Here is a 23,085-nt window from a genome sequence, read left to right as displayed (position 1 = left end):
ACTGAACTGTACACTTAAAAATGGTCAAGATGGTAAATTTTATGTTATGTGTATTTTACCAAAATTAAAAAAAATAGCAAATCATGTTAACAGTAGACCAGCTATGAACACACACTTATAGCAAGGCAAGATCTACAAGTCAAATCATGACCATTTCTCTCCTGGTTTGGAAATGTGTACTGATCTTAAACTTCAACACTATATGTCCATGTTTCATGCTCTCACAATGTCTTCAGACATTGCCAAATGAGTGGGGAAGCAAAATTACCCCCTGAGAACCACTGCTTTAGAATCATACATTGTATATTAGTGTAAAAGTATATATTTTTATATATTGTTGTACATTAAAAAAATTATGCATGTTGTACATTATGGGCAAAGTAAGGGATTTTTCAGGGAATAATTTTCATTAGATTTTCACCTTACACACCAAATTCTGAACCTAATCTCTGTGAAAACTTTGTACTGTATTTATGCAAAATTCACTTTTTCAGAAACTGGACAAAAAAGCCTGAAACTCTAAAGACTGAAGTTACTGATTTTTTAAAAAACAAAAATATGTGGAATGCAAACTTCAAATTTAGAATATTAGGATCTTTGTCATTTCCAGTATATATTTTTTAGGCTCTAGAAATGTCGACCAGATCACTCTCTAGGCACCCCCAAAAAAGAACATTCATTTGGCTTTTTGTCACAGGGTAATCAAGAAAAACTACTAGATTATTTAGAGTGAGATGAACCATACTGGTCTGGTCCTGTGTAGCAGGGTTCTCAGTTCACACTGCATTGTAAATTGCTGTATACCCAGCACCATGCTTGGCGCACAGAACACTCAAATATTTAAATAAAATGAATGAGTCTTAGCATACATTTTCTTTAAGATTTATTTTAAAACAGGTAACAGTGTAATAAAGAAATACATTCAATAGTACTAAAAAAAATCTACATGAAATATATAATTTCATTAAGGTACAACCAAAATATTTGAAGTGGCACATATCTCCATATTTCAAGCCAGTACACTAGCTTTCTATGTATTTAAACACTAGCCTACTTTAATCTTTAAGAAGATCAAAGGTTTTCCTCTTTGCTTTTATTTGCTTTAGGCCATATTTAAATTTTTAGCATTTCTAAGTGCATATATTTTAAGTATATACTATCATGGCCATGGATTTATTTACCTACTAATTAGGTGGTATGATCAGCACAGAGAATAGTGGAACGAATAGTATCTCCCTTAATCTGAACACAACTGTTCAAACAGTCTGTAATTTATCTGCTTTTCTAGTAGCTTCTCTCCTTGGTTTCCACTGACCTTATGAGCAACTGACTGGTAAAGCCTAGATTCTTTTCACTTGAAAGATTTCCAAGTTAGAGATTGTCCATATTAAACTTGTACCTTCAACATATTATATTTTGCCCTTGGACAAGTTATTTTATTTTTCCAAATTTCACTTTCCCCACCTGTAAACTGGAATAACATCACTAATCTTGCAAAAGACACTGCATATAATGTATGTCAGGTACTCAGCATACAACAAATATTTTATCATAAATATTTTAAAAACCTAAACATTCCTCATTTGTTCCCAGATTTCTATCTTATGCATTTCCAGACATTGTTCCATCTTGTCATAATCTTTAGAATCTGAATAGGACAGGAGCTTTACAGCACACCATTCAATGCTGAAGAGTAGATTAATGATGTTATTCAAAGCTCTTTGAATAACATACATCAACTAGCAAGAATTAGCTACAAATTCACTTACCTATACTATCATCTAGCTGATAATTTCTTATTCCACCCATGAAGATTTCAAGGCTTTCTTAAATAAAGACATTCTAAGTTTGCTACATTCCCTTGATTCACTTTGGTAATAAAAATAGGTTTCCTATTCATTCATCCTATTCATTCATCAAGGTTCAATCACCCATTTCTTAATCTCTGCAGCTGAGATGAACAGTTTCCTAAGGATGGAGGAAGGATTATATTCACCAATAGACAAGTCAATAGTTTTATTTGTTTATCTAATGACACTATGGGGACAGAAGAATTCCATTTCTAGCTATATATCAAACTTGATACCTAAACCCTTTCCTTCCAACAATACACACAGAAATGCTAGGTAAGGTATAAGAAATATTTTTTAAACACATAGCAGAAGTTGTAAGAAAGGGGAAATCCTTATGGCCAAAAATTTTCAGTTTCAGAAGGAAACTAAAAACCAGAGAGGTAGATGTGTGAGCTGATATTCTAGCTATCCTGGCAAACTTGCCAATCTCATTAACCTATGAATTTCAGCTATAACATTTGTAAGAGGACTTTAAAAAGGCAGTGGGTAGTAATTAAATGCACCTCCCCTCATGTCCATAAGGTTGGGACACATTCAGGCTTACACTCTCAGTGAAAGGGGGGTCATCGGTAAAACATTCTGCTGACTAGCACAGGGAGATAATGTGGAAGAATGTCTGTCTTGGCCTGGGAGTCTTCTCTCAGTAAATTTATAGTACTCTTCAGGTCAGGAAACCCTGAAGCCAAGAAATTAAAGAAAGAGTGGTCCTCTGTCAGTGATAGCCCTGGAACTATGACATAACCAGACATAAAACTTTTCTGGAAGGAATTATTCTTAGCCCAGGTCACTCAAGATTCCCATGAGAAGGTCCTACTGAAAATAAGCTCACCTTCTAAAGTCACAAAATACATGGATAAACAGCCCACCAATTACAAAAACCAACATATACAAACAACAGAAACTTAAAGTTAAAAAAAAAAACCCCAACTAGACATCATGAAACAAATAATAGGCAAATCTTAAGAATGATACATACCTAGAAATGGAAAACAATTTTTGAAAGGAGAAACCCAATGAATAGTTTAAAAAGGAGATTACATAGAGACAAGAGAATTCATGAACTAGAAGACAGATATGAAGGCATCATAGAAAGATAAAGTACTGGAAACACAGAGGGCTTAAAAGATAAAGAGAACAGAATGAGAAGGTCTAATATACATTTCTAAAAAATAGTAACCATACTGTGTCTGTGAAATTTGTTCTCCATATCATAACACCTTCATTACTGAGTAACATTGAGTGATCTTACTACTGAAAATCCAAACATATTTACCATGGTATACAGATGGTTACAATTTTAAAGTTATTTTCTTCCTTTTATATATTAATATTTTATCATTCATATATAATATCCGGGAAACAAGTTTTAATTAAAGCTATATCAAAACTAGCAGTATATTTATTTGTTCTAACTCCTACTAAAGAAAAATCTGCCAGCGCTGCTGCTATACTCATGCTGCTTGCATTTTCAGCTAAAGCAAAAGTCAGTGATTCTACTGAAAATGATACAAGTATGCACTTGAGAAGAAAAAATAAACATTTACCTTAGAAGTAGAGCATGACTGACTGTTTATTTCTAAAGTGTGAGAAAACTGTTCCTTGAGACTATCAAAGCATCTTTAGGTAAATGAAGCAAGCATTAAACGTTTTTTAAAAAACACATTAGTTTACTTAGTTCAATATTAATACCTATTCGAAGTATGTGGGTGGGTTAAAAATGAAGGCCAAAATACAATTTCTAAAGGCTGAATTCAAAGGCAATCACATGTTTAATATCACACCCAAGCTTTCCAGCCTGGGAAAAGTCGGCTGAGATTTTTGGGGTCCATGGCCTGTTGTATGAGCAAATTCACCTGTCCACCAACACTGAGCACGGTTCCTTCCTCCACTCCTTTTAGTTTCTCTTGCAGTCTCATCAAGACACGTTCAGCTACTTTGTTGAAACTGTGGTCAATATCACTAATGAAAAAAACACAAAGGTTAATGAGGTGGAACAGTTTAAAGGGGCTTGGGAATAGGAGAATCTGAACAATTGACAACAGATCCTTCCCCAAAAACTGCTCACCTGAGATTTCGTTTGCATTCCTGGTCATCTGCATTTGGAGTGGAGTGGAGCTCACTTTCATCCTCTGGCCTCTGCTGTAAATACAGAGCTTTCAAAGGATTCATTGTCCAGTCAAAGAGAGGATCATACAGGAGGACCTAGATAGAGAGGACATATGTATTAGAAGAACAATGTGTATTTTGATGATGTATTTAGAAACAGTAGAACCAGTATTATAAAAATAATACAGGCCAGTCACATGGTAGTTGACTGGGATGGAGGGGCAAACTTATCACACATGCTTCATGTTTCCTTGTGGAGGAAACTATACTAACATGATGTTCTCGGATTTTTCTCCCATCTGCATTCATTCTTTCTCCATTTTGGGGGCTGTGACATCCTTTGACCCATGTTTCCTGATTGGGTGAAACTAATCAATTAAAAGCAGACAAGCACTAGTTACTCTTTCCTTCTCCCTCTCCTCTTGATCAGTTGGGGCCAAAGCCCCAACTCTCTGCAGGCCCCAACTCTCTGCAGGCCCCAACTCTCCCTCAGGTGAGCTGTACCAAGGGATATATTAGATTGTGGGAGCTGGACAGCAGTAGCAAGCCTATTTGGACCTTACTCCTAAGCCATATTCTCCAACAGTTGTATCAGTAATAAACCTGACATTTTGATCTCTATGGCTTCTTAAGGCTCTTTCTTTTCCACTCAATTAGTTCCAAATTTGGGTGGAGAAAAAAAGGTATAATTTATTGAAAACTCCTCAAAACCCAAGGTCTAGTGCTATGGTTGGCATCTTGAAATCTACATATGGAGTAGAATTTGAATACTAAAATAACTGGCATGGCCAGAGCAAGTGATTCTAAGTCTTAATTTTAGTAAGTGAGGTCACAGGGATCTTTTTTTTTTTTTTTTTGCGGTACGCGGGCCTCTCACTGCCGTGGCCCCTCCCGCTACTGAGCACAGGCTCCGGACGTGCAGGCTCAGCGGCCCTGACCCACGGGCCCAGCCACTCCGCGGCACGCGGGACCCTCCCGGACCGGGGCACAAACCCGTGTCCCCTGCATCGGCAGGCGGACTCCCAACCACTGCGCCACCAGGGAAGCCCAGTCACAGGGATTTTTGACCTCGGCAATACAGAACAGCTAACTGCCCCTGGTGTTTATAAGCACATAATTTTTTTTAAATAGGCCTCAGCAAATGCTTACCATACAAGTCTTAATAATAAATGAAGACTCAACTCCAGGAATGCCTGATTTTGCAGGATATTCCAGCATTACAAAGTTGGAATACTTTCTTGCTGCTGCCTTTTTTGTGTTTCTAGGTAGGTCTGCAGTCTGATACTATAAAATGCCCTTAGCATTACACGTTTAATTCCAGGACAAATACTAGATCAGCAGTACCAAAAACTGGTCATCTGTTTATGCTGTTCTGAGCATCCTCCAGGACTATTAAAAAGTACAGAGGGACTGACTCTGAATATATGTGGTTTGTCCATAAATTTAAGGGTTTCTATGGGACTTCAAATTGGGCACTGACATGGGTTTAGACTTCAGGGATCCAAACCAGTTTCACTCCCCAAAGGGACATATATTTTATTAACCAACTAATGAAAAGAAATAGGGGCCTCTATTATAAACAGACTATATGGTCTTCTTTGGTTGAAACAGAGAAACAACACAATTGAATTATTTCAAACCCAAGGGCTTGTGTTAGGAATCATATTTGTAAATTCTGGAATCAAGGAGGAACTGGAGTAATTAAAAAAATATACTTTAGGTTTATTATCAGAACAGGACTGGTTGAACAAAAAACAAGAAAGGAATATAGATTAAGTTAAAGCAGGGTTTCTCAATCTTGGCACTACTGACATTTTTTAGCTGGATATTTCTTTGGTGTGAGGGCTGTGTGTATAGGATGTTTTGTGGCATCTCTTGCCTCTACCCACTAGATGTGAATAGTACCTTCACATCTCCCCCAGCCCCAATTATGACAATCAAAAATGTCTCCAGACATTGCCAACTGTCCTTTAGAGAGCAAAACTGCACTTGGCTAAGAACCATTGAGTTAAAAGGAGAGATTACCTTAGTAGAATGGATAAAATCTTAGAAGACAGGATGGTCTACTATGAAAAAGAAAATGAGATCTTGAAGGCCAGTAGAGACAAATGTACTGAGAAGGAAAGGGAAATGCAGCCAAGTCACAGTGTTCTTAAAGAGGGTTAGGAAGCGAGAAGTTTTAATTGTTATTATATCAGAAACAGTGACTGTGGCTCAATGAAATCTAACAGAGCAAACGTAATGACTACAAAAAAGGAGACTGAAATGACATTCCAGAGGATTGGGATCCAACAAAACTTCTGAGAAGTACCCTGCTAAAGCTGAAGGCACAAAGTCCACAGTGAGGTCAGCTGGGAAGGTTGGGACAACCACACTAAATTATTTCAGGAAATTCAGACAGATTTACAGAGGGAAGATTAAGCAAATCAGTGTAAAACACACAAAGCTTATAAAAGCTTATAAGTGACACCATTATTGCAGGTGGAGATGCAGTGGCCTGAAACTCCCCAACAGTTTCCATCTTACTCAGTAAAGTCTAAAATCCTCACACTAAGTTAGAAACCCCTAAATAATCTGCCCACTATGACCTCTCTAACTTTATCTCCTACCACTCTTTAAAGAATGAGGCTCACGAGCAATTTGGCATTCAACTAATAAAACTTCTGAAGCCTTGAACGAACTACCCTCTTCTAGCAAGTGTTAACTCAGGACATCGGTACTGAAGGAACCCCCACATCTACCCAGACACAAAAATCCTTTTGACTGAGACTGAACAGAGTAAAATACTGGGGAATACATTAAACTTCTTTGGATCTTAAATTAATTTGAAAAGTCTGGATTTTTTGGTCTTAAATGCAAAAAAAGCAAGATAATTTGATTTTAGACCTTGATTTCTGCATTACTGAGGCATCCATGTTATCATTTATTCTTGCTGCAGCACCAATGGCAAACAAATGACAATATGTATATGGGGAAAAGGGAAAGCTTTTCCAGCCTTGGGAACAGCAAGTTGATAAAGAGTTAACTTTATCAACACACTATTGGGACCCATTTTAACTCTCTTTGTACCAAAAATCCATATCGCCACCAGCAGTCCAAAGGGGCCATAAAGAGGACTTTGGTTCATAAAGGCAGTAGACACAGGACCACCCTAATAGACTATAAATCTCACCCTCCTTGGGATATAGTTCCACCTTGTTGATCACAGGCTTAATGGTTAATGCCAATGAAGCTTTTAAAAAATACAAATGTTCTTGCCTCATCCCTAGAAGTTTAGTTCAAATTTGGTCAACATCAATGTTGTTTAAAAGCAATACAGGTCGGGCTTCCCTGGTGGCGCAGTGGCTGAGAGTTCGCCTGCCGATGCAGGGGACACGGGTTCATGCCCTGGTCCGGGAGGATCCCACATGCCGCGGAGCGGCTGGGCCCGTGAGCCATGGCTGCTAAGCCTGCGTGTCCGGAGCCTGTGCTCCGCAATGGGAGGGGCCATGGCAGTGAGAGGCCTGCGTACCGCAAAAAAAAAAAAAAAAAAATACAGGTGATAGTAAAGTGCAGCCAGGTCCAGCACCACCAGTTAAAGGAACAAAAAGCTGAAAGAATGTAAGGGAGGCATGCTTCAACTCTACTTCCAAGCTTCCCTGTGGAGGACACTCTCCTGATCTCTTGCCCCACATACCCTTTACTAGGATAGAGAATGACTGCCTTGGGTACCCAATTCTCACTTGGGTAGAATTAACGTCATAAGCACTGGAAATTTGCTGGACTTCCTTCCCTTTCTGCCCTGATCAACATGAGGCAGTGATCTTGATGGAGTGTTTATGCCCTGTAGGCCCAAACCCCACTCAGTGGGCTGTTCCCAGGTTAAGACAGCAAAGAGGCACTGAGGTGGCACCAGCAGCAAGCCAGTTTGGCCCTCACTGCTCAGTCATGTTCCTACAGTAACAATGCTGACACTTTGATCTCCATCTGTCTCACTACATGGTTCTGAACCTGGGCATGGGAAAAGGAGATACAACTTATTGATTTTTCTTCAAACTCCAAAGGAAACCATTCTGAAAATAATACCATACAAGGTACCTAAGATGTCAAAATGCTGATGTATGTATTAAAGACTAGAGGTTACTTATAGTGCTGTAACATTCCAAGAAACTTGAGGGGGCTGAAGGCCTCAAGTTTCTAAGCCACTATTTACTCTCCTGCTGCCCAGCATCATCCCACCTCATTAAAACAAAGCACTGATCTTCCAATCAGTGCCTTCCTAACAAGACACACAGTCTATCGGGCAGAGAAATAAAGATTTCCTTATAATATACTTTACCTCTACAATGGTTAACAGGGTTTCCTGAGAGTTTCTCATAACCTCCATGGTTTTCTCACAGCATCTACAAACACATTATAAATATGAATCTTATTATACACCAACATTTTCAACATATCTTTACCTCCTATATACTCATGTTTAGTATGCTGAGACTATTCTTGTTAATAATTCCCAAATTAATATCTCAAAGAGCATAGTACTTGGCAGAGTGGGTTTTCAGTAGATGTTTCTAAAATGAATACAAATATATTTGTGAATATGAACTTAGCATTTATAAGAATAACACAATACTACTATGAAACATTTCTTTCAGTTGATTATTATGGTAATTACAGTTTACTTTGACTAGAATCTGCCCTGTTAAAAGATGAGTATGTAGACTTAAAAAAGACAGAAAGTTGAGTATGTAGGCCTATGCTGGGAAAACTACAGGGAACTGCAAAGTTCTTTTAGCAGAAATTGGTACCAGATCATAAGCTCCTTTAAGATAATTTATATACCCAAGAATGAGCACACAAGAGAAGTTCTGATCAGTAAACAAAGAGTTAGCGAGGACAAAGGTGTGAAAATTAAAGGCGGGCTGCTTCCAGAGGCAGTAAGGGAGGACAGTATGTGTGTCATATTGGGTGAGGTCCCAGGTGGTCTGAAGGAAGGGGAAATAATTACTGCTTTTACCCAAGGTCTTTTCCTTAGTACTGGTAAAGCACTGGAATGTATAATAATTCTAGTAAGGGTGAACTCTATAATCTATAGAAATCAATAATCCAAATAATTTCAACACCAAAAATCATCTGCCTTACCTTACCCTATTTGACTTACCTTCTGAAGACACCTTCTACACCAGTAATGCCCATCCCATCCACAATATCTCTGGTGAGTCTAAAGGGAACTGTTTCAGGAGTAGGAAGGATTTTACCCTGTTCAAAAGCAACTCCTGAAGTAAAAAATACAGTGAGGTTAGGAGGTCCCATAGCTAATTTACTTTCCTCAACTGGTATGTGAACTTTGCAGAGGCACTAAATAATTTGTCACCAATATTCAATCAGTACTAAAACACACAGTCATTTATTCTGTTTCTGCTCTGCCTGCCTTCTTCATCTCCAGCATTCTCCAGGAGATCCACCTCCAATTTTAAAAAATCAAGTTAAAAAAATTATTTATTGATGTAATTAGAGAATTCTATGTTAAAGGGTGACTTTTAAATATGAGGTAGTGAAGGGTAGAATTTAAAATGCAGAAGATATATATGTGTGTGTGTGTGTGTGTGTGTGTGTGTGTGTGTGTGTGTGTATCTATATCTATATCTATATCTTTTATCCACTTTTCCCCAATGGCAACATCTTGCAAAACTACAGTACAATATCATAACCAGGATGTTGACACTGATACAATCAAGATATAGAATATTTCCATCAACACAAGGATCCCTCATGCTATATTAGCCACACCTACTTACTCCCAAGGCCTACCCCTACCCCCTGCTCTTCCAGTAATAACTAATCTGTTTTCCATTTTTATAATTTTGTAATTTCAAGTATATCAATGGAGTCAAACAGTATGTAACCTTTGAGGATTAGCTTTTTTCACTCAACATAGTTCTCTAGAGAATCATCCAAAAAATGGAAAATAAAATTTTCACCTGGTTCTCTTTTATATCTCCTATTTCTATGTTGAAACTATTTCTGTGCTGAGACTTAGCACCTTTTCACTTGTTTCAAACATGTTTGTAATTGCTTCTTGAAGTATTTTTATGATGGCTGCTTTAAAATCTTTGTCAGATAATTCTAACATCTTTGTCACCTCAGTGCTGACGTCTATTGTTTTTCATTCAAACTGCAATTTTCCTGACAAATGATTTTCAATTGAAATTTTGACCTTTTTAAATATTACATTATGAGACTCTGGATCTTATCTACACTTCTATTTTTGCTGGCTTTGGGAGTAACCACCTTATTTACTGCTAAGTCGTGGTAGAAGACCAGGTTCCCCACTTGGCCTCCTCTGACATCCAAGAGGAAAGGGGGCTCCTTGCTACAGATTGGTGACACGGGAAGTCCAGGCTCCCCACATGGTTTCCACTGACACCATGGGTGAGCTGAAGGAAAAACAAGGTTTGGCATAAGTGATACAGTGAGATAGTCTAATGTTGTTATTGGAGTCCCAGAAAGAGAGGGAAGAATCTGGATTGGTCGTATGACACTACTCTAAGAGAATATAGCAGAAGTGACACTGTGCCAGTTGCAAGCTAACCCTTAACTTCTACTTCCTTCCTCTCGGAGCTCTGAGATGCTTTGTAAGAAGTTCAGGTTACTCTGCTAGACAGAGAGGCCACATGGAGGAGCAATGAAGCATCAAATGTGTAAGAAGCCATCTTGGACACTGGCCCAGTTGAATCCTAAGGTAAATTCAGCCCCAGGTGCTGACTACAGCTGTGTGAAAGATCATAAGTGAGAATTTTCCAGCTGAGACCAGTCAACGCATAGACTATAAGATATAGTAATAGTGGTTTTAAGCTACTAAATTTGGGGTGGTTTCTTATGCAGCAACAGATAATCAAAGAGATACACAGAAAAGTGTACAAATCATCAAAGTCATTCAAGTGTGTGGCTAATTGAGATTTTTAAAATGAACAAACCCATGTAACCAGCATTCCAGAAGCCCCGCCTCATCTCTCTATGAATCACGAAACACCTCTTCAAAGGCTTACCACTATCCTGACTTCCAACACTATAGATTAATTTTATCAGTTTTATATTTTACATAAATGGAATTATACAGTATATATTCTATTGTATCTAGATTCTTTCACTTAAGATTGTATTTGTGAGTCTTCCATGTTGAGTGTGGCTATAGTTCATTCAATCTCATTGTTATACAGTACTTCATTTTATGAATACAATAAAATTCATTCATCCATTCTCCCATCCAAGTACTCACCAGGCCTGACACTGCTTAGCTTCCAAGATCTAACAAGATCAGGTGCCTTCAGGGTGGTATGGCTGTAGACTGTTCATCCATTCTATTTGTGATGGGGGTTGGGGCTGTTTCTAATTTGGGGCTATTATGAATAGTACTACTGTGAACATTCTTATACACATGCGTGCATTTTTACTGCAGTGGAATTGCTAGGTCACAATTCCCAGCTTTAGCAGATAATGCCAAACAGTATTCCAAACTGGTTATACCAATTTACCTTTCTCATTTATAGATGTGTTTAGCATGGCCTGGACATCGGTTGGCATACTCCTATCTCTACTTTGCAGCTTCCATTGCACTGCCCTTTTGTTCTCATGCAAAATTTCACTCCTCTACTGAGTTCCCACATTCTGGCTCTAACAACTCCACTCATCCTCATATTTATTATAACCCAACATCTAAGATTTCCTATCAAATTCATTGAATGTTGGTGTGGACCTAGCTCACAATCTTCCTCTCTGTCCTAACTCTGGAATTCATTCTGGGGAAAACCATATAATATTCTTGATCTTCTCTGTTCTAATGAAATTCAATTTACTCTCTCTTAGCAAACCACTTAGCAAAAACTTATACTATAGAACTTATAATCTCCTAAAACTGTACTTTCTAAGAAATCTTAAATTCTACATTTTACTTAAAACCTCTTCTCCTTCTACCCCTTTATTCGTGTTAAATAATCTTCAAACTCACTGAGATTTCTAGTCTTTTAGTCTCTCTTCCTTCCCTACTCAGCTCAGGGTATAGCCTGCAAAGTTGATTACTCTCACTAGTAACTCAAATCTTCTTGGCCCCTTGTTCCTCCACACTTACCACTTCAAACTAGAACTTAAATTCCAGGGATGCTGAGGGTGCTTGGAAGAAACCATATGATGACACTACAAATTTGGGATTATCACCCTAAAATGCCCCTTAAAATTCTTGGCATGTCTTTTTTATTTATGCCTTTCTAGCCAGCCGTTGGTCTCATTTCCATGGTACCCACTTTTAAAATTTTATTGTTCTTTTAAGGCCAATTACCATCCCTCCAATTATTAGCAAATAAACATGCTTTCCAGTTCTCAGAGAAAACAGAATAGCAAATATAATTTCCCTCAAATTCTTTCCCCTCTAGCTGAAGACTTTCCTATTAGCACTCATCCTTTCTTCTCTTGGAGGAAAAGCTAACACGCTTCCAGTGTAAAGCCAACGCTACACCTTCACATACTTCATGATTTCCCTTGCTATTTCAATTATCTTTGTCTCTCTCCTATAAGTATCTCCCATCTTAAGAAAGCAAATGAACAAGAACAAAAAACCCTCAAAACCAAAAGAAGTGGGGGGAGGGGACCAAATGTGTGTCTCCCATCTCTGCAGCAAATTTCTCTTCATTCTTCCCTTACTTCCAAATTTCTTGAAGAACAGTTCCAGATTCTTAGCCTACACATCCTTAACTTCCATTTAATCCTTGCCTTTTCACAATCTTACTTCCTCCATTCTATCCAAAGTTTACTAAGATTAATTGTTAAATTCAAAGGTCTATTTTCAGCATTCATCTTATTTGACCTTTCTGTATCAGATACTACTGAGCACAGCACTTCTTCCTCCATGAAAATTTATCCTCTCTTGTCTTCCAAGATATCCCTACCTCTACTTTCTATGACTTGTTGGTTATTCCTCATTTTTTTTTTTCTTTTCTGACTCAGCCTTTTTTTTGGCTTCGCTGTGCAGCTTGTGGGAACTTAGTTCCCCAACCAGGGATTGAACCTGGGCCCTCAGCAATGAAAGTGCCGAGTCCTAACCACTGGACCACCAGGCAATTCCCAAGACTCAGCCTTTTTAATGCTGAGATTCCTTACAATTCCATCCTTAGTTCTCGTCATCAAGGATGATGTACAAGATTAGAACCTCCTCTAGTCCAATGACTTCAACTAAAATCTATTTGCTGAAAAGTTCTACATCTCTTACTATGTTCAACATCTTTGCTTTCCTATATATTAAACTGTCTACTTCCCCTGGAAATCCCAATAATACCTCAAAACAACATACAAAACTAAACTCATCAGTTTCTTATTCTCTACAAAACCTGCTGTTTTCCTTAGCTAGAAACTTCAGTTATCTTGGAGTTCCCTCTCCCACTATTTCCACATCTAATATCACTGGTGCAAAATTACTACAAAAATGTCCCCCAAATCCAACTCCTGTTTCATACAACTTTAGTCCAAATCATTTCTTTCATTATCTCGTCTAAACTATTATAACATATCCTAATTTGTTTTCCTACTGCACAGATACTGTTCCCCAAATTATCTTTCCAATAATCAAATAAGATTATGTCCTGATTAAATGTATCTTCATTTACTTCCCATTGTTTAACAGATTAAAGTTGAAACTTCTTGGCCTGGCTTTTTATAATCTAGTACCAATCTATACCTCAAGCTACTCAACTACATGCAAACTTCACTCCAGCCACATTTAATGTCTCACCATTCCTAAAACATGCTACAACTTCATTATTCCTCCCTTCATATCTGCTCTATCCTCTCTCTAGATTATCCTTTCTTTCTTTGAGATCTGGCTTAAATGTCACTCATTATCCAAGGCAGAATTAGCTACTCCCTCCAGCATCACTGTGTTTATGCTTTTTTTTAAACAATATTTATTGTTTTGATCTCTCTCTCATACTTGCAATATCCTGGCAGGCAAACAACATTTCTTGATGACCAAATATTTACTGAACAAAGAAACATATCTTTTGTTACTTACCTAAATCTATATGTACAAGTTCTGCTGACTGCTCATTTATCAAGATATTCTGTACATGTCTATCACCAAGTCCAAGTATGTAACCAACTAGAAAAAAAACAATCTGAAATTACTGATATCATCTATTTCTATAACACAATTAGCCATAATTTCAACTAATACCACTGACTCTATATAATTTTTAAGTAGCTTAGGCTTTTTTGCCTACTTGAAGGAAATTATGTACATAACTGGCCATTTTCAGTTTAAGTCAAATCTTGCCAGCCATTTTCATTTATACTGCATTTTACAAATCCTAGATGATTTGCTAAAAAAGTTTTCCATTTACTAATAAGCACATATATTAAAATATTAATACTTCAAAATTGAGTGGTTAAAATTGAGACCCATTATTTACCAGGGCCAAAGCAGTGCACTATATACACTCAAATATTTATTGAGTATACTTTTAAACTGAGGCGCCTGTGGGTAAATTCTTTTTTTTTTTTTTTTTTTTTAAACATCTTTATTGGAGCATAATTGCTTTACAATGGTATGTTAGTTTCAGCTTCACAACAAAATGAATCAGTTATATATATACATATGTTCCCATATCTCTTCCTGCTTGCGTCACCCTCCCTCCCACCCTCCCTATCCCATCCCTCCAGGCGGTCACAAAGCACCGAGCTGATCTCCCTGTGCTATGCGGCTGCTTCCCACTAGCTATCTACCTTACGTTTGGTAGTGTATACATGTCCATGCCTTTTATTGCTTTGTCACCGTTTACCCTTCCCCCTCCCCATAGCCTCAAGTCCATTCTCTAGTAAGTCTGTGTCTTTATTCCTGTTTCACCCGCCTATGGGTAAATTCTTCATTCTTCAGTGAAACTTTCTTCTGCTTGATGAATTATATTTAACACAAATTAGTCAATAATTCATTTCATCAGGTATATATCCAGGAAAAACTACATTTCTGTTTTTAACACAGATGATAACATGTTTTAAAATTGCTTTTAACCTAATGAAACACACTGTAAGGTGTTACAAAAAAATAGTGGAAAGGGTGTCAGGATGCCTGGGGTGCATGGCTAGCTCTGTCATTAACTGGGCCTACTTTCTCGTTTGTAAACTAAATTAGTTGAATCAGATTAATGATTCTCATTGTAGAAAAAAAGAGGGTTTCATTATTACCTAGAAAATTTTCAAAATATACATGTCCTGCCTGGTGTATTGTACCTAAGTGATGAAAAGAGTGGTCTTTAATTAAAAAACAATAGATCACTGATATTCCTGTTAGTTCTCATACTCTAAGATTTTGTTAACTGCCCTAACTATTCCAATCTCTCAGAAATAAAAAAAGCCAAAATATATATTGTACACAGAATATTTAAATATATATCATTATTCCTATTCCAAAACCAAAATTCTATTAAACAGAATCAATCTTTGGGTGTTAATATCATGGTATTATAGAGGCTGTATGCAAGAACAATAATAATTAAAGAAAATAACTTAAATGGAATTATCACGAGTTTTATTATTTTCCAAAGAAAATCCCAGAAAATAATACATTGAGGGGAAAGAAAATAAGCCATATTCACTATTAAGCAATGAAGAAAAATAACCAGTCTTTATTTCCCTACCTGGAAAAAAGAAATTCTCTCCTGCCAAAGCTAAGAGCTACATTTAGAAGCTAAGAATCAGGATGAAAAAGAAACACAATGATCTAATGATGAAGATGGTCTGATTAACAAACACCAACACCACCACCATCCCCCTGTAACTCAGAATGTAGGAAGTGCTGAATCTACTAAAATGTATAAGAAGGTTACCAATAGAAGAAGTAGCAACACTCCGAGTATAAGCCAATCGTTTCTCAAACCAAACAGCTGGATCCAAGAATTTTTCCATGCAGAAGTAGCGGAAAACTGGTTGAAAATTTTGGCAAATCTCCATGAAGGTTTCATATTTCTCTTCAAAAGACTTTTTTTGTACATCCTTTAATAGATAAAATATAAAATTATTTTCTGAATATTCTGTTCAACTAATTTAACTGAAGTCTACTAGGAGTTTCAATAGGAAAATAGTATGATAGAAATAAAGGCAATAAAAAGATGAACAAGATATTATCTCTACCCACAAGAAGCTAAAAGTCTGGTCAGGGAAGCAATTAATAACAAGCTATAATCCCTTTAGGGTTTTCATGTTAATTTTAGGGGAAGGTGGCATACCAACAGTGACTGTTATCTGTTTTAATTCAATTCTAATTTGAATGATTCTGTAAGCTATGTGGAAGTAAACACAAAAATGCCAAAGGTAGCTCCAGATAGTCTTAGGTATATCCCAGCACTAGGGGTGTGATAGGAAACAGGAAAAAGAGAAAGAATGGAAAAATCAATCCCGGATGGATGGCAAAGCAGCTGACACATCTCAGATCTGTCCTTCAACATTTCCTTACTATATAATAATTTCCTGAAGCAAAGCACATCTACTTCAAAAGGCTCAATCCTCATCTATGGACTGATACTTCCAAATCTGTATCTTTGGCTCAGGTGTCTTTAATAAGCTCCAGCCTGATGTGCCTCTCCAAATTCCCACTCAACATCTTCACTTGGATCATTTCCAAATCCAAACTAATTCACCTTCTCATCTTTGGCAAAACCCAGCCACTTCCTCTATTCACCAACACGGTAAATAGCTTCTCCACCTACTCCATCATACCAACCAGGAAACTGGGTGCCACTGATACTCTTTTTTCATCAACCCCACTTCTAAACAGCAACCAAATCATCTAAGTTTTGCCTCTTTAATATTTCTTATATGAACTGCCTGTTCTCCATTCCTACTGCTATTACTCTTAGTTCAGACTCCGCCTCATGCCTCTAGTCAGCTTTCTCAAAAATATAACCCTCAAAAATATAAGTGTTGTCAGAGTTTTCTAAAATGCCAATCTGATATTACTATCCTTCTCAAGGGTTCTCTATTGCCTACAGGATAGAGTGAAAATTTCTTAACATTTCATAACATTCCATTTTTTGACTAACGACTACTGCTTCAATCTCATCTATTCCTCCTCAAAACCTAAGCCTATGCTATCTATACCTGCCTGTTCATGCCTCCTTCCTTTTTGTTTGTATGTTCCTCTGCTTGGAAAACCAATTCATTTATAAAACTCAGCTCAAATACCATCTCCTCTATGAAGTCTTTCTTGAATCTGATTCTCTCCACTCCTCCCTGTCCCAGGTAGAACTGATCACGTCCTCCTCTGTGCCTACACAGTACCTTTCCATCACAATCCCTATAGTACTTTACCATACGTTTTAAAAAACATATAACAGAAAGCACAACAAAAGAAAAAGTAAATGGATTTTAGAGTTGGACAGACAAGGTTTAAATCCTTGCTCCACTATTTATTAGCTCATTGACCTGGAGTAAGCAAAATTTTCAGAACTTCTTCTCATCTTAAAATGGGATAAGTATGATGGTGATTAGTCATATTTGTGAAGTCTCAGCATAGTATCTGGTAGAGAGGACACATTCAATAAATGTCACTGATTGGGTGAATGAATGTCAGACCAGATGGCCAGTGTGATGTGGCAAATGTCTTTGAATGTCTCTATTTCATAATTTTTTTTTTTTTGGTTTTAGTTAGTGTTTTGTTTGTTTTGTTAAGAATTAGCTTACCCCAAACTGGAAGCAAATTTGCATACACTGAATAATGTTAAGTTCTCATAGGACAAGGGTTGACACTTATAGTTTAAAACCCTTCCTTTTTCACTCACACACACTTTCATTCTGGTGAGCTTACTTTCTTATACTTACTGTCATTAACAATTACCTGATGAAATTAAAACTTTTTACATTCCATAATATTTGATATCAGTTTTAATAAGCTATTAGATAATCTTGCAATAACTTATATTTTTGAGTGTTACTCACCATCATTTTCTTTTGACACTGATAGGCACTGAAATCCTTTGGCCTGTATCTTTTATGAGCACCACTCTCATTGTTAACAAGAAATTCACCAATAGGGACAGTTCCTGTGCACCATTCAAGAACACCACTTCGCTGAGAAAGGGGAACCACCTGAAGTTACAGATTAAGTATGTTTTGATTATGGAAAGGCATTAAAGAGCATGTGATGATTATTCAACTATCAGAGTCAGTGTGAAGCATTTTTTCAAGTTATACTATTATTTTTCTGTCCATAGGAAGAAAGCAACTGAAAATAAACAAGCTCAAAGAATAAGATTTTCTAGTCTGCTGCATAGACTTCCGAGAACCTGCTCTTCTCTCAATCTCCATGATCCCTGAGAGGTCAATCCTGTTAATTATACTCATCACCTGTGACTGAGCCATACTTAGTTTGTTCCATTTAGCAGAGGAATTAACTTTGCTTTCCTATACTTTTAATGTCAAATTCAAAGAATTTCACTTTGGAAAATATCAAATGTAGTGTCAATTTTAGTATACTTTAATAATTGAAAGTGTATGCATTCTTGCTTCGGAGTCTCGTTAGCTTCACCAAGAGGAAATGTATTCCTAAACATAAAAGCAATTTTACTGGGAAGATTAAAAATTATGACATTTTATAAATATACATAAAATGTAGAAAATAATATAAACAAACACCCTTTTACCTACTAAACAGCTTTATCAAATCTAAGATTATTCATATTTGCTGGGAAAGAGACAAAGCTCTCTTTGTACCCTTCACTGACCTTATGCCCCTCCCTACCAACAAGATGACTGCTAACTTGCTTATCATGTTCCTGTATTTTTGGGTATACAGTATTTTTATTTCAAAGCTATACATACATAAGTAATTGTAAGCTTTAAATAAAGAGTATTTACACTATATGTATGTTTCTGCAATTTGTTTTTTTCTCACTCAACACTGTTTTACCTTAACTGTGTTAGTACATTTAATCCTAAGTCATTCGTTTTAACAACTGTACTTTGTATAAATATGCCACAATTATCCAATTTATACAATCGGAATATTGATTAACATTTACATTATTTCCAGATTTCCCTGAAACACTGCTGCAATTAATTAATCTACTAATGAATATATTTCAGTTTCTCTAGGGTATACACATACTTGGAAATTGAAGAGCTGGGTCGGTCATTCGGGATACGCATCTTCAACTTAGTTAACCATATATTGCCAAGTAACTATACAAAGTAGTTGTACCAATTTATATACCCATTAGCAGAGTTTATTCTATAACCTCCCAATGTATTGTCAGACTTCTATACTTTGTCAATCTAAGAGGTGTGTAATAGTATCTCACTGTGGTTTTCATTTGTATTTTCCAGATTCCCAGTAGAGTATAATCTGATAAGACTTATTGGCTATTCAAATGTTTTCTTCTTGTGAACTGGCTGTTTGTATTCTTTACCTTTTTTCTTACCTGCTTGTCTTTTTATTACTAGTCTGTAAGAGCTATTTACATATTCTATATATAAATTTCTTGTTGATAGTAGTATTATAACAATCCTTTTTATGTTTAATAAATTTTTAAAAATTCATTTTCTCAGCCACCTGTCTTTACAGTATCTTTAATTCTATATTTTTAATTTTAATGTACTCAAATATGTTTTACTGTTTTATATTCTGTGTCTTAACATGAAGGAGGTCTTTCATTAATTTATTAACTGTATTTGTTGAGAGTCTATTATGTGTTACACATGGTGCTAGGGCACTGAGAATAGAGTGGCAACGAGGCAGATGAAGACCATGCCCTCATAAAGCTTCATTCTGGTGTCAGACGTATACACTAATAGACATTTAATGATGCCAGGTAACAAGTATTATAATAGAACAAAACATACATTTAAAAAAGTGAGTAATAGAGACATGGTCAGAGAAGGCGCCTCTGAAGAGGTAACATTAGAGAAAAACCTAAAAGAATAATAATTCATGCAAAGATCTGAGGGAACAGTATTCCAGGCAGAGGGAAGTGAAAAGCCCTGAAGTGAAACAAAATTAGGATATAGGGAATAAGATGCTTCTGTCTTAAGTCACCACTCCCCCCACCTCCTTGCCTGCACACATACCCCTACTCTCTTCTGCCCACTCTGCCCTTCCCCTGAAATGGTCCTCTACAGCTGTGATTCCAGAGCAGGGCTCATGTTTCTCTCATGGGGGCTCTACCCCAGCTTTTACAGTGTCTGGGTCTTGAACCCTTTACGACTGTCCTCTCTAGACGAGTAGGCTCAGGGCCAGCACCCTGTCTCCAAGATGCCAAAATGAGGCTAGTTCTGGATGAGCTAGCTGGTGGGGCTCAGCCTTAGGAACATACTGCTGCTCAGATCCTAAGGCTAATTCCTGGATGTTCACAGGCCCAGGTCCTGGAGGCTGTAGAACAGAAGCCATGCCCTGAAGTTACTGAGAGGGGCCCCTGCAAAAGGCTTGTGCTTTAAAGCCTTTTTCAGGCTTCCTTCTGCTCTGTGTCCACCCACTCTGATTAAGGGGGTGAGTGGAAGGGCTTGCCAAGGATCATGGACACAGGGTAGGCCCTGGTACCATGGGTTTCAGGCTACTTATCAATTTTCTTATAGGAGCACAGTCAGAGGCAGATGAGGCAGGGCAGAGAGGGCTGGTCCCTCCTTTCCTCTCAAACTCCCTCGGATGTTAAATTGTCTCCAGCAGCGGAAGAAGGACAGTGGCTGTGAATCTCACGCTGTGTATCCTTCCTGAGCCTCTGCTCACTCTCAGGGCCAAGAGGCTCCCAAAATGGAGCCCTTTCTTTAGAAGCAGGGCCATAATCTGAGGAGCAGTGCTGGATTACAGGCATTTTAGTAAGCAACCACTAAACAGGTTCTGGCTGCCTGTTAATGCAGTGAGGCCTCCTAATTGGGTACAGTGAAAAACAAGCTAGAAGAACCCTGGCCCAGAAGACTCTGCTTGCTCCAATAAGTCACAGTGACCCTGTGGGTGACGGCCTTGTGTTGAGGGGCCACTGGGAGTTGGTGCCCAAGCCTCTCCCTATTCTGTGCCCTGGTGGCACTGGAGCTTCTTCCTGCCCTCAGCCTGGGCCTTCCCCAGTGGTGTTAAAGATAAGCATTATTCCTCTATCTTTAGCTCTTTTCATTCTCTAAAAATGTACTTAACACTTTGCATTATAATTGTGTGTCTGTTTCCCCTGGTGAGCTCCTTAAGAACTAGGACTATGTTTTATTACTTTTATATCCCCAGCACCTACTAGAGTATCTAACACAACACTAGGTGTGTAAATAAACAATTATTGAACAAATGAATGAACAGATCTCATAGCCTTTCTAACCGATTTTCCTTCCTGCTTAAGTAGCTCTAAATGCCTTCCTTCCAGAAAACCCAGCCCTACCTTTGAGCTAGCTGTGACCCCTAATGCTTGATCACATTAACATTCTTGCCTCCTAGTATATTCCATCAAAGATACCTTTTCCAAAATTACTCTCTATTAATATCTAGTTATGGGGAAAAAAATCAAACCTTTGCCTTTTGTTAAGAGACTGATCTAGAAAGGACCAGGTTGGTTTTTTTCTATCTCATTTCAGAATTCAACTGTGATGTTGGTTAATGTAAAAACAGTTGAATTCAAGTTTCAAAAGGCAAATGGCAGTGTTTCCTCAGGTACTAAGATTCCCTGGAATAGCCTATTTCATCTGAGTATCTGAGTATTTTGCCTGGGCGTCACAAAAAATGATTAATGACTATTTTCTCAAATTACCTCAAGGTACATAGCTAGTACCATCCTAGGTACATAGAAATGAAGTTAATTCATTAAATACAGTGAATGCCTTAGGGAATTACAACTTCTCTCCCAGAATCCTGACTGAGAAGGAAGATATATCACAAAGAAGAAAAATTATTTATTGGCATAAGGCATAATGAAGAATTAAGTATGAAGCTTCTTTCTGCACGTAAATATTGTTTATATAAGACTTTGATTTTAAAAAGTGAATCCTCTCATATCTAAGACTTTAGAATAGTTGTTCAATATACTTTCTAAAAATGTAGTTTTGGTAGAGATAAATTAGTCCAGTCACATGAATTCTAGTTATCAGAGGGCTATGTCTCAGCGTCAGCATATACAATAAGAACTTTGTCTTCCTTCATCTCCATGTGATTCTCTCTGATGAAAGGTATCTGGTATGCCTCAATATACAGGTCTCTCCTTTTGAGGTTGTATACTGACATTTGGGTACCAAGAGCTAATTTCAGGAAGTCAATGACCCTTCTTGTTGACACAATGATCACAGGACACCTGAATGCCAGATTGGGAATGACTCCACAGAAGACCTGGACTAGGCAGACTGCTTCCCTACATACACTATAGAACTTCCAGGAACATTAACTGAAATCAAGAACAACTAGCAATATAGTTATAACATAACTTTCACATTCTTGGAGTAATCTCAAAATAACATATATCTATTGGCCCAGTATTATAATTCTAAACAATAAAGTCAAACCTAAACTCTCATATTAAGTGATTATTTTTTAATATTCAGATGTGTAACATTAAATAACTCCACTATTTAATCGGTAAAATAGTTCTCTGTAAAACTCAGATATTTAAAAAGTCATAAAGTAGAAATAGAGTTTAGTCGTTTCTGCCTTCAAAATATTTTAGATTAGGGCGTTCTCTCTCTCATGCTTTATAGCAATGAACTTTGGAAGCTAAACTGTGTTACTTGCTTGGAAACCTGAGTGGCTTTCTGAAAAAAACAGGGGATCTTAGAGCCCAAACTTTTTGCAACACATTGTATCCCAGTTCTTCAGTCATCATCTATCCTATCTAAAAGTCTGGCATTTAGAGCATAAAAATTTTCTTTCATTCATGTTACTGAATATCTGCCCTCTAAAAACTTCTCAGCAATCGTTAAAGTACCTGCCACATTAAAGTACCTGGACAGTTAACAGCTCATCAACTTTGTCCTATAATTAAGCTAGATCAAATGACAGCAAAGTAATTAGACTGGTGGGTCTAAAAGTACGGTTCCTGAAACACTGCTGCATCAGCATCACTTGATACCTGGCTAGAAATGCATATTTTCAGGCTCCATCCTAGAATTAGAAATTCTAGGGGCTCAGCATCTGTGTTGTTTTTTTTCT

General features: G+C 37.3%; 1 protein-coding gene across 2 annotated transcripts in view; it reads right to left on the bottom strand.

Moving 5' to 3' along the window:
• Positions 1 to 866: 866 nt before the first annotated feature.
• Positions 867 to 23,085, bottom strand: part of ATM (ATM serine/threonine kinase) — a 140,551-nt gene continuing 118,332 nt past the window's right edge. For both annotated transcript variants that reach the window (XM_049714066.1, XM_049714065.1), the window contains 7 exons: positions 17,916 to 18,065; positions 15,809 to 15,974; positions 13,999 to 14,085; positions 9,100 to 9,214; positions 8,278 to 8,341; positions 3,919 to 4,055; positions 867 to 3,812 (listed from right to left, as the gene is read on the bottom strand). In XM_049714066.1, the coding sequence (XP_049570023.1) occupies positions 3,629 to 3,812; positions 3,919 to 4,055; positions 8,278 to 8,341; positions 9,100 to 9,214; positions 13,999 to 14,085; positions 15,809 to 15,974; positions 17,916 to 18,065 (903 nt within the window). In that variant the 3' untranslated portion in view covers positions 867 to 3,628. The remainder of the gene's footprint in view (positions 3,813 to 3,918; positions 4,056 to 8,277; positions 8,342 to 9,099; positions 9,215 to 13,998; positions 14,086 to 15,808; positions 15,975 to 17,915; positions 18,066 to 23,085) is intronic.

Source organism: Orcinus orca, chromosome 8 (genome assembly GCF_937001465.1).
Source record: "Orcinus orca chromosome 8, mOrcOrc1.1, whole genome shotgun sequence".
In the NCBI taxonomy this organism is placed as follows: domain Eukaryota; kingdom Metazoa; phylum Chordata; class Mammalia; order Artiodactyla; family Delphinidae; genus Orcinus; species Orcinus orca.
Note: the sequence above shows the minus strand (reverse complement) of the source record. Positions and strands in the feature narration are given on the sequence as shown.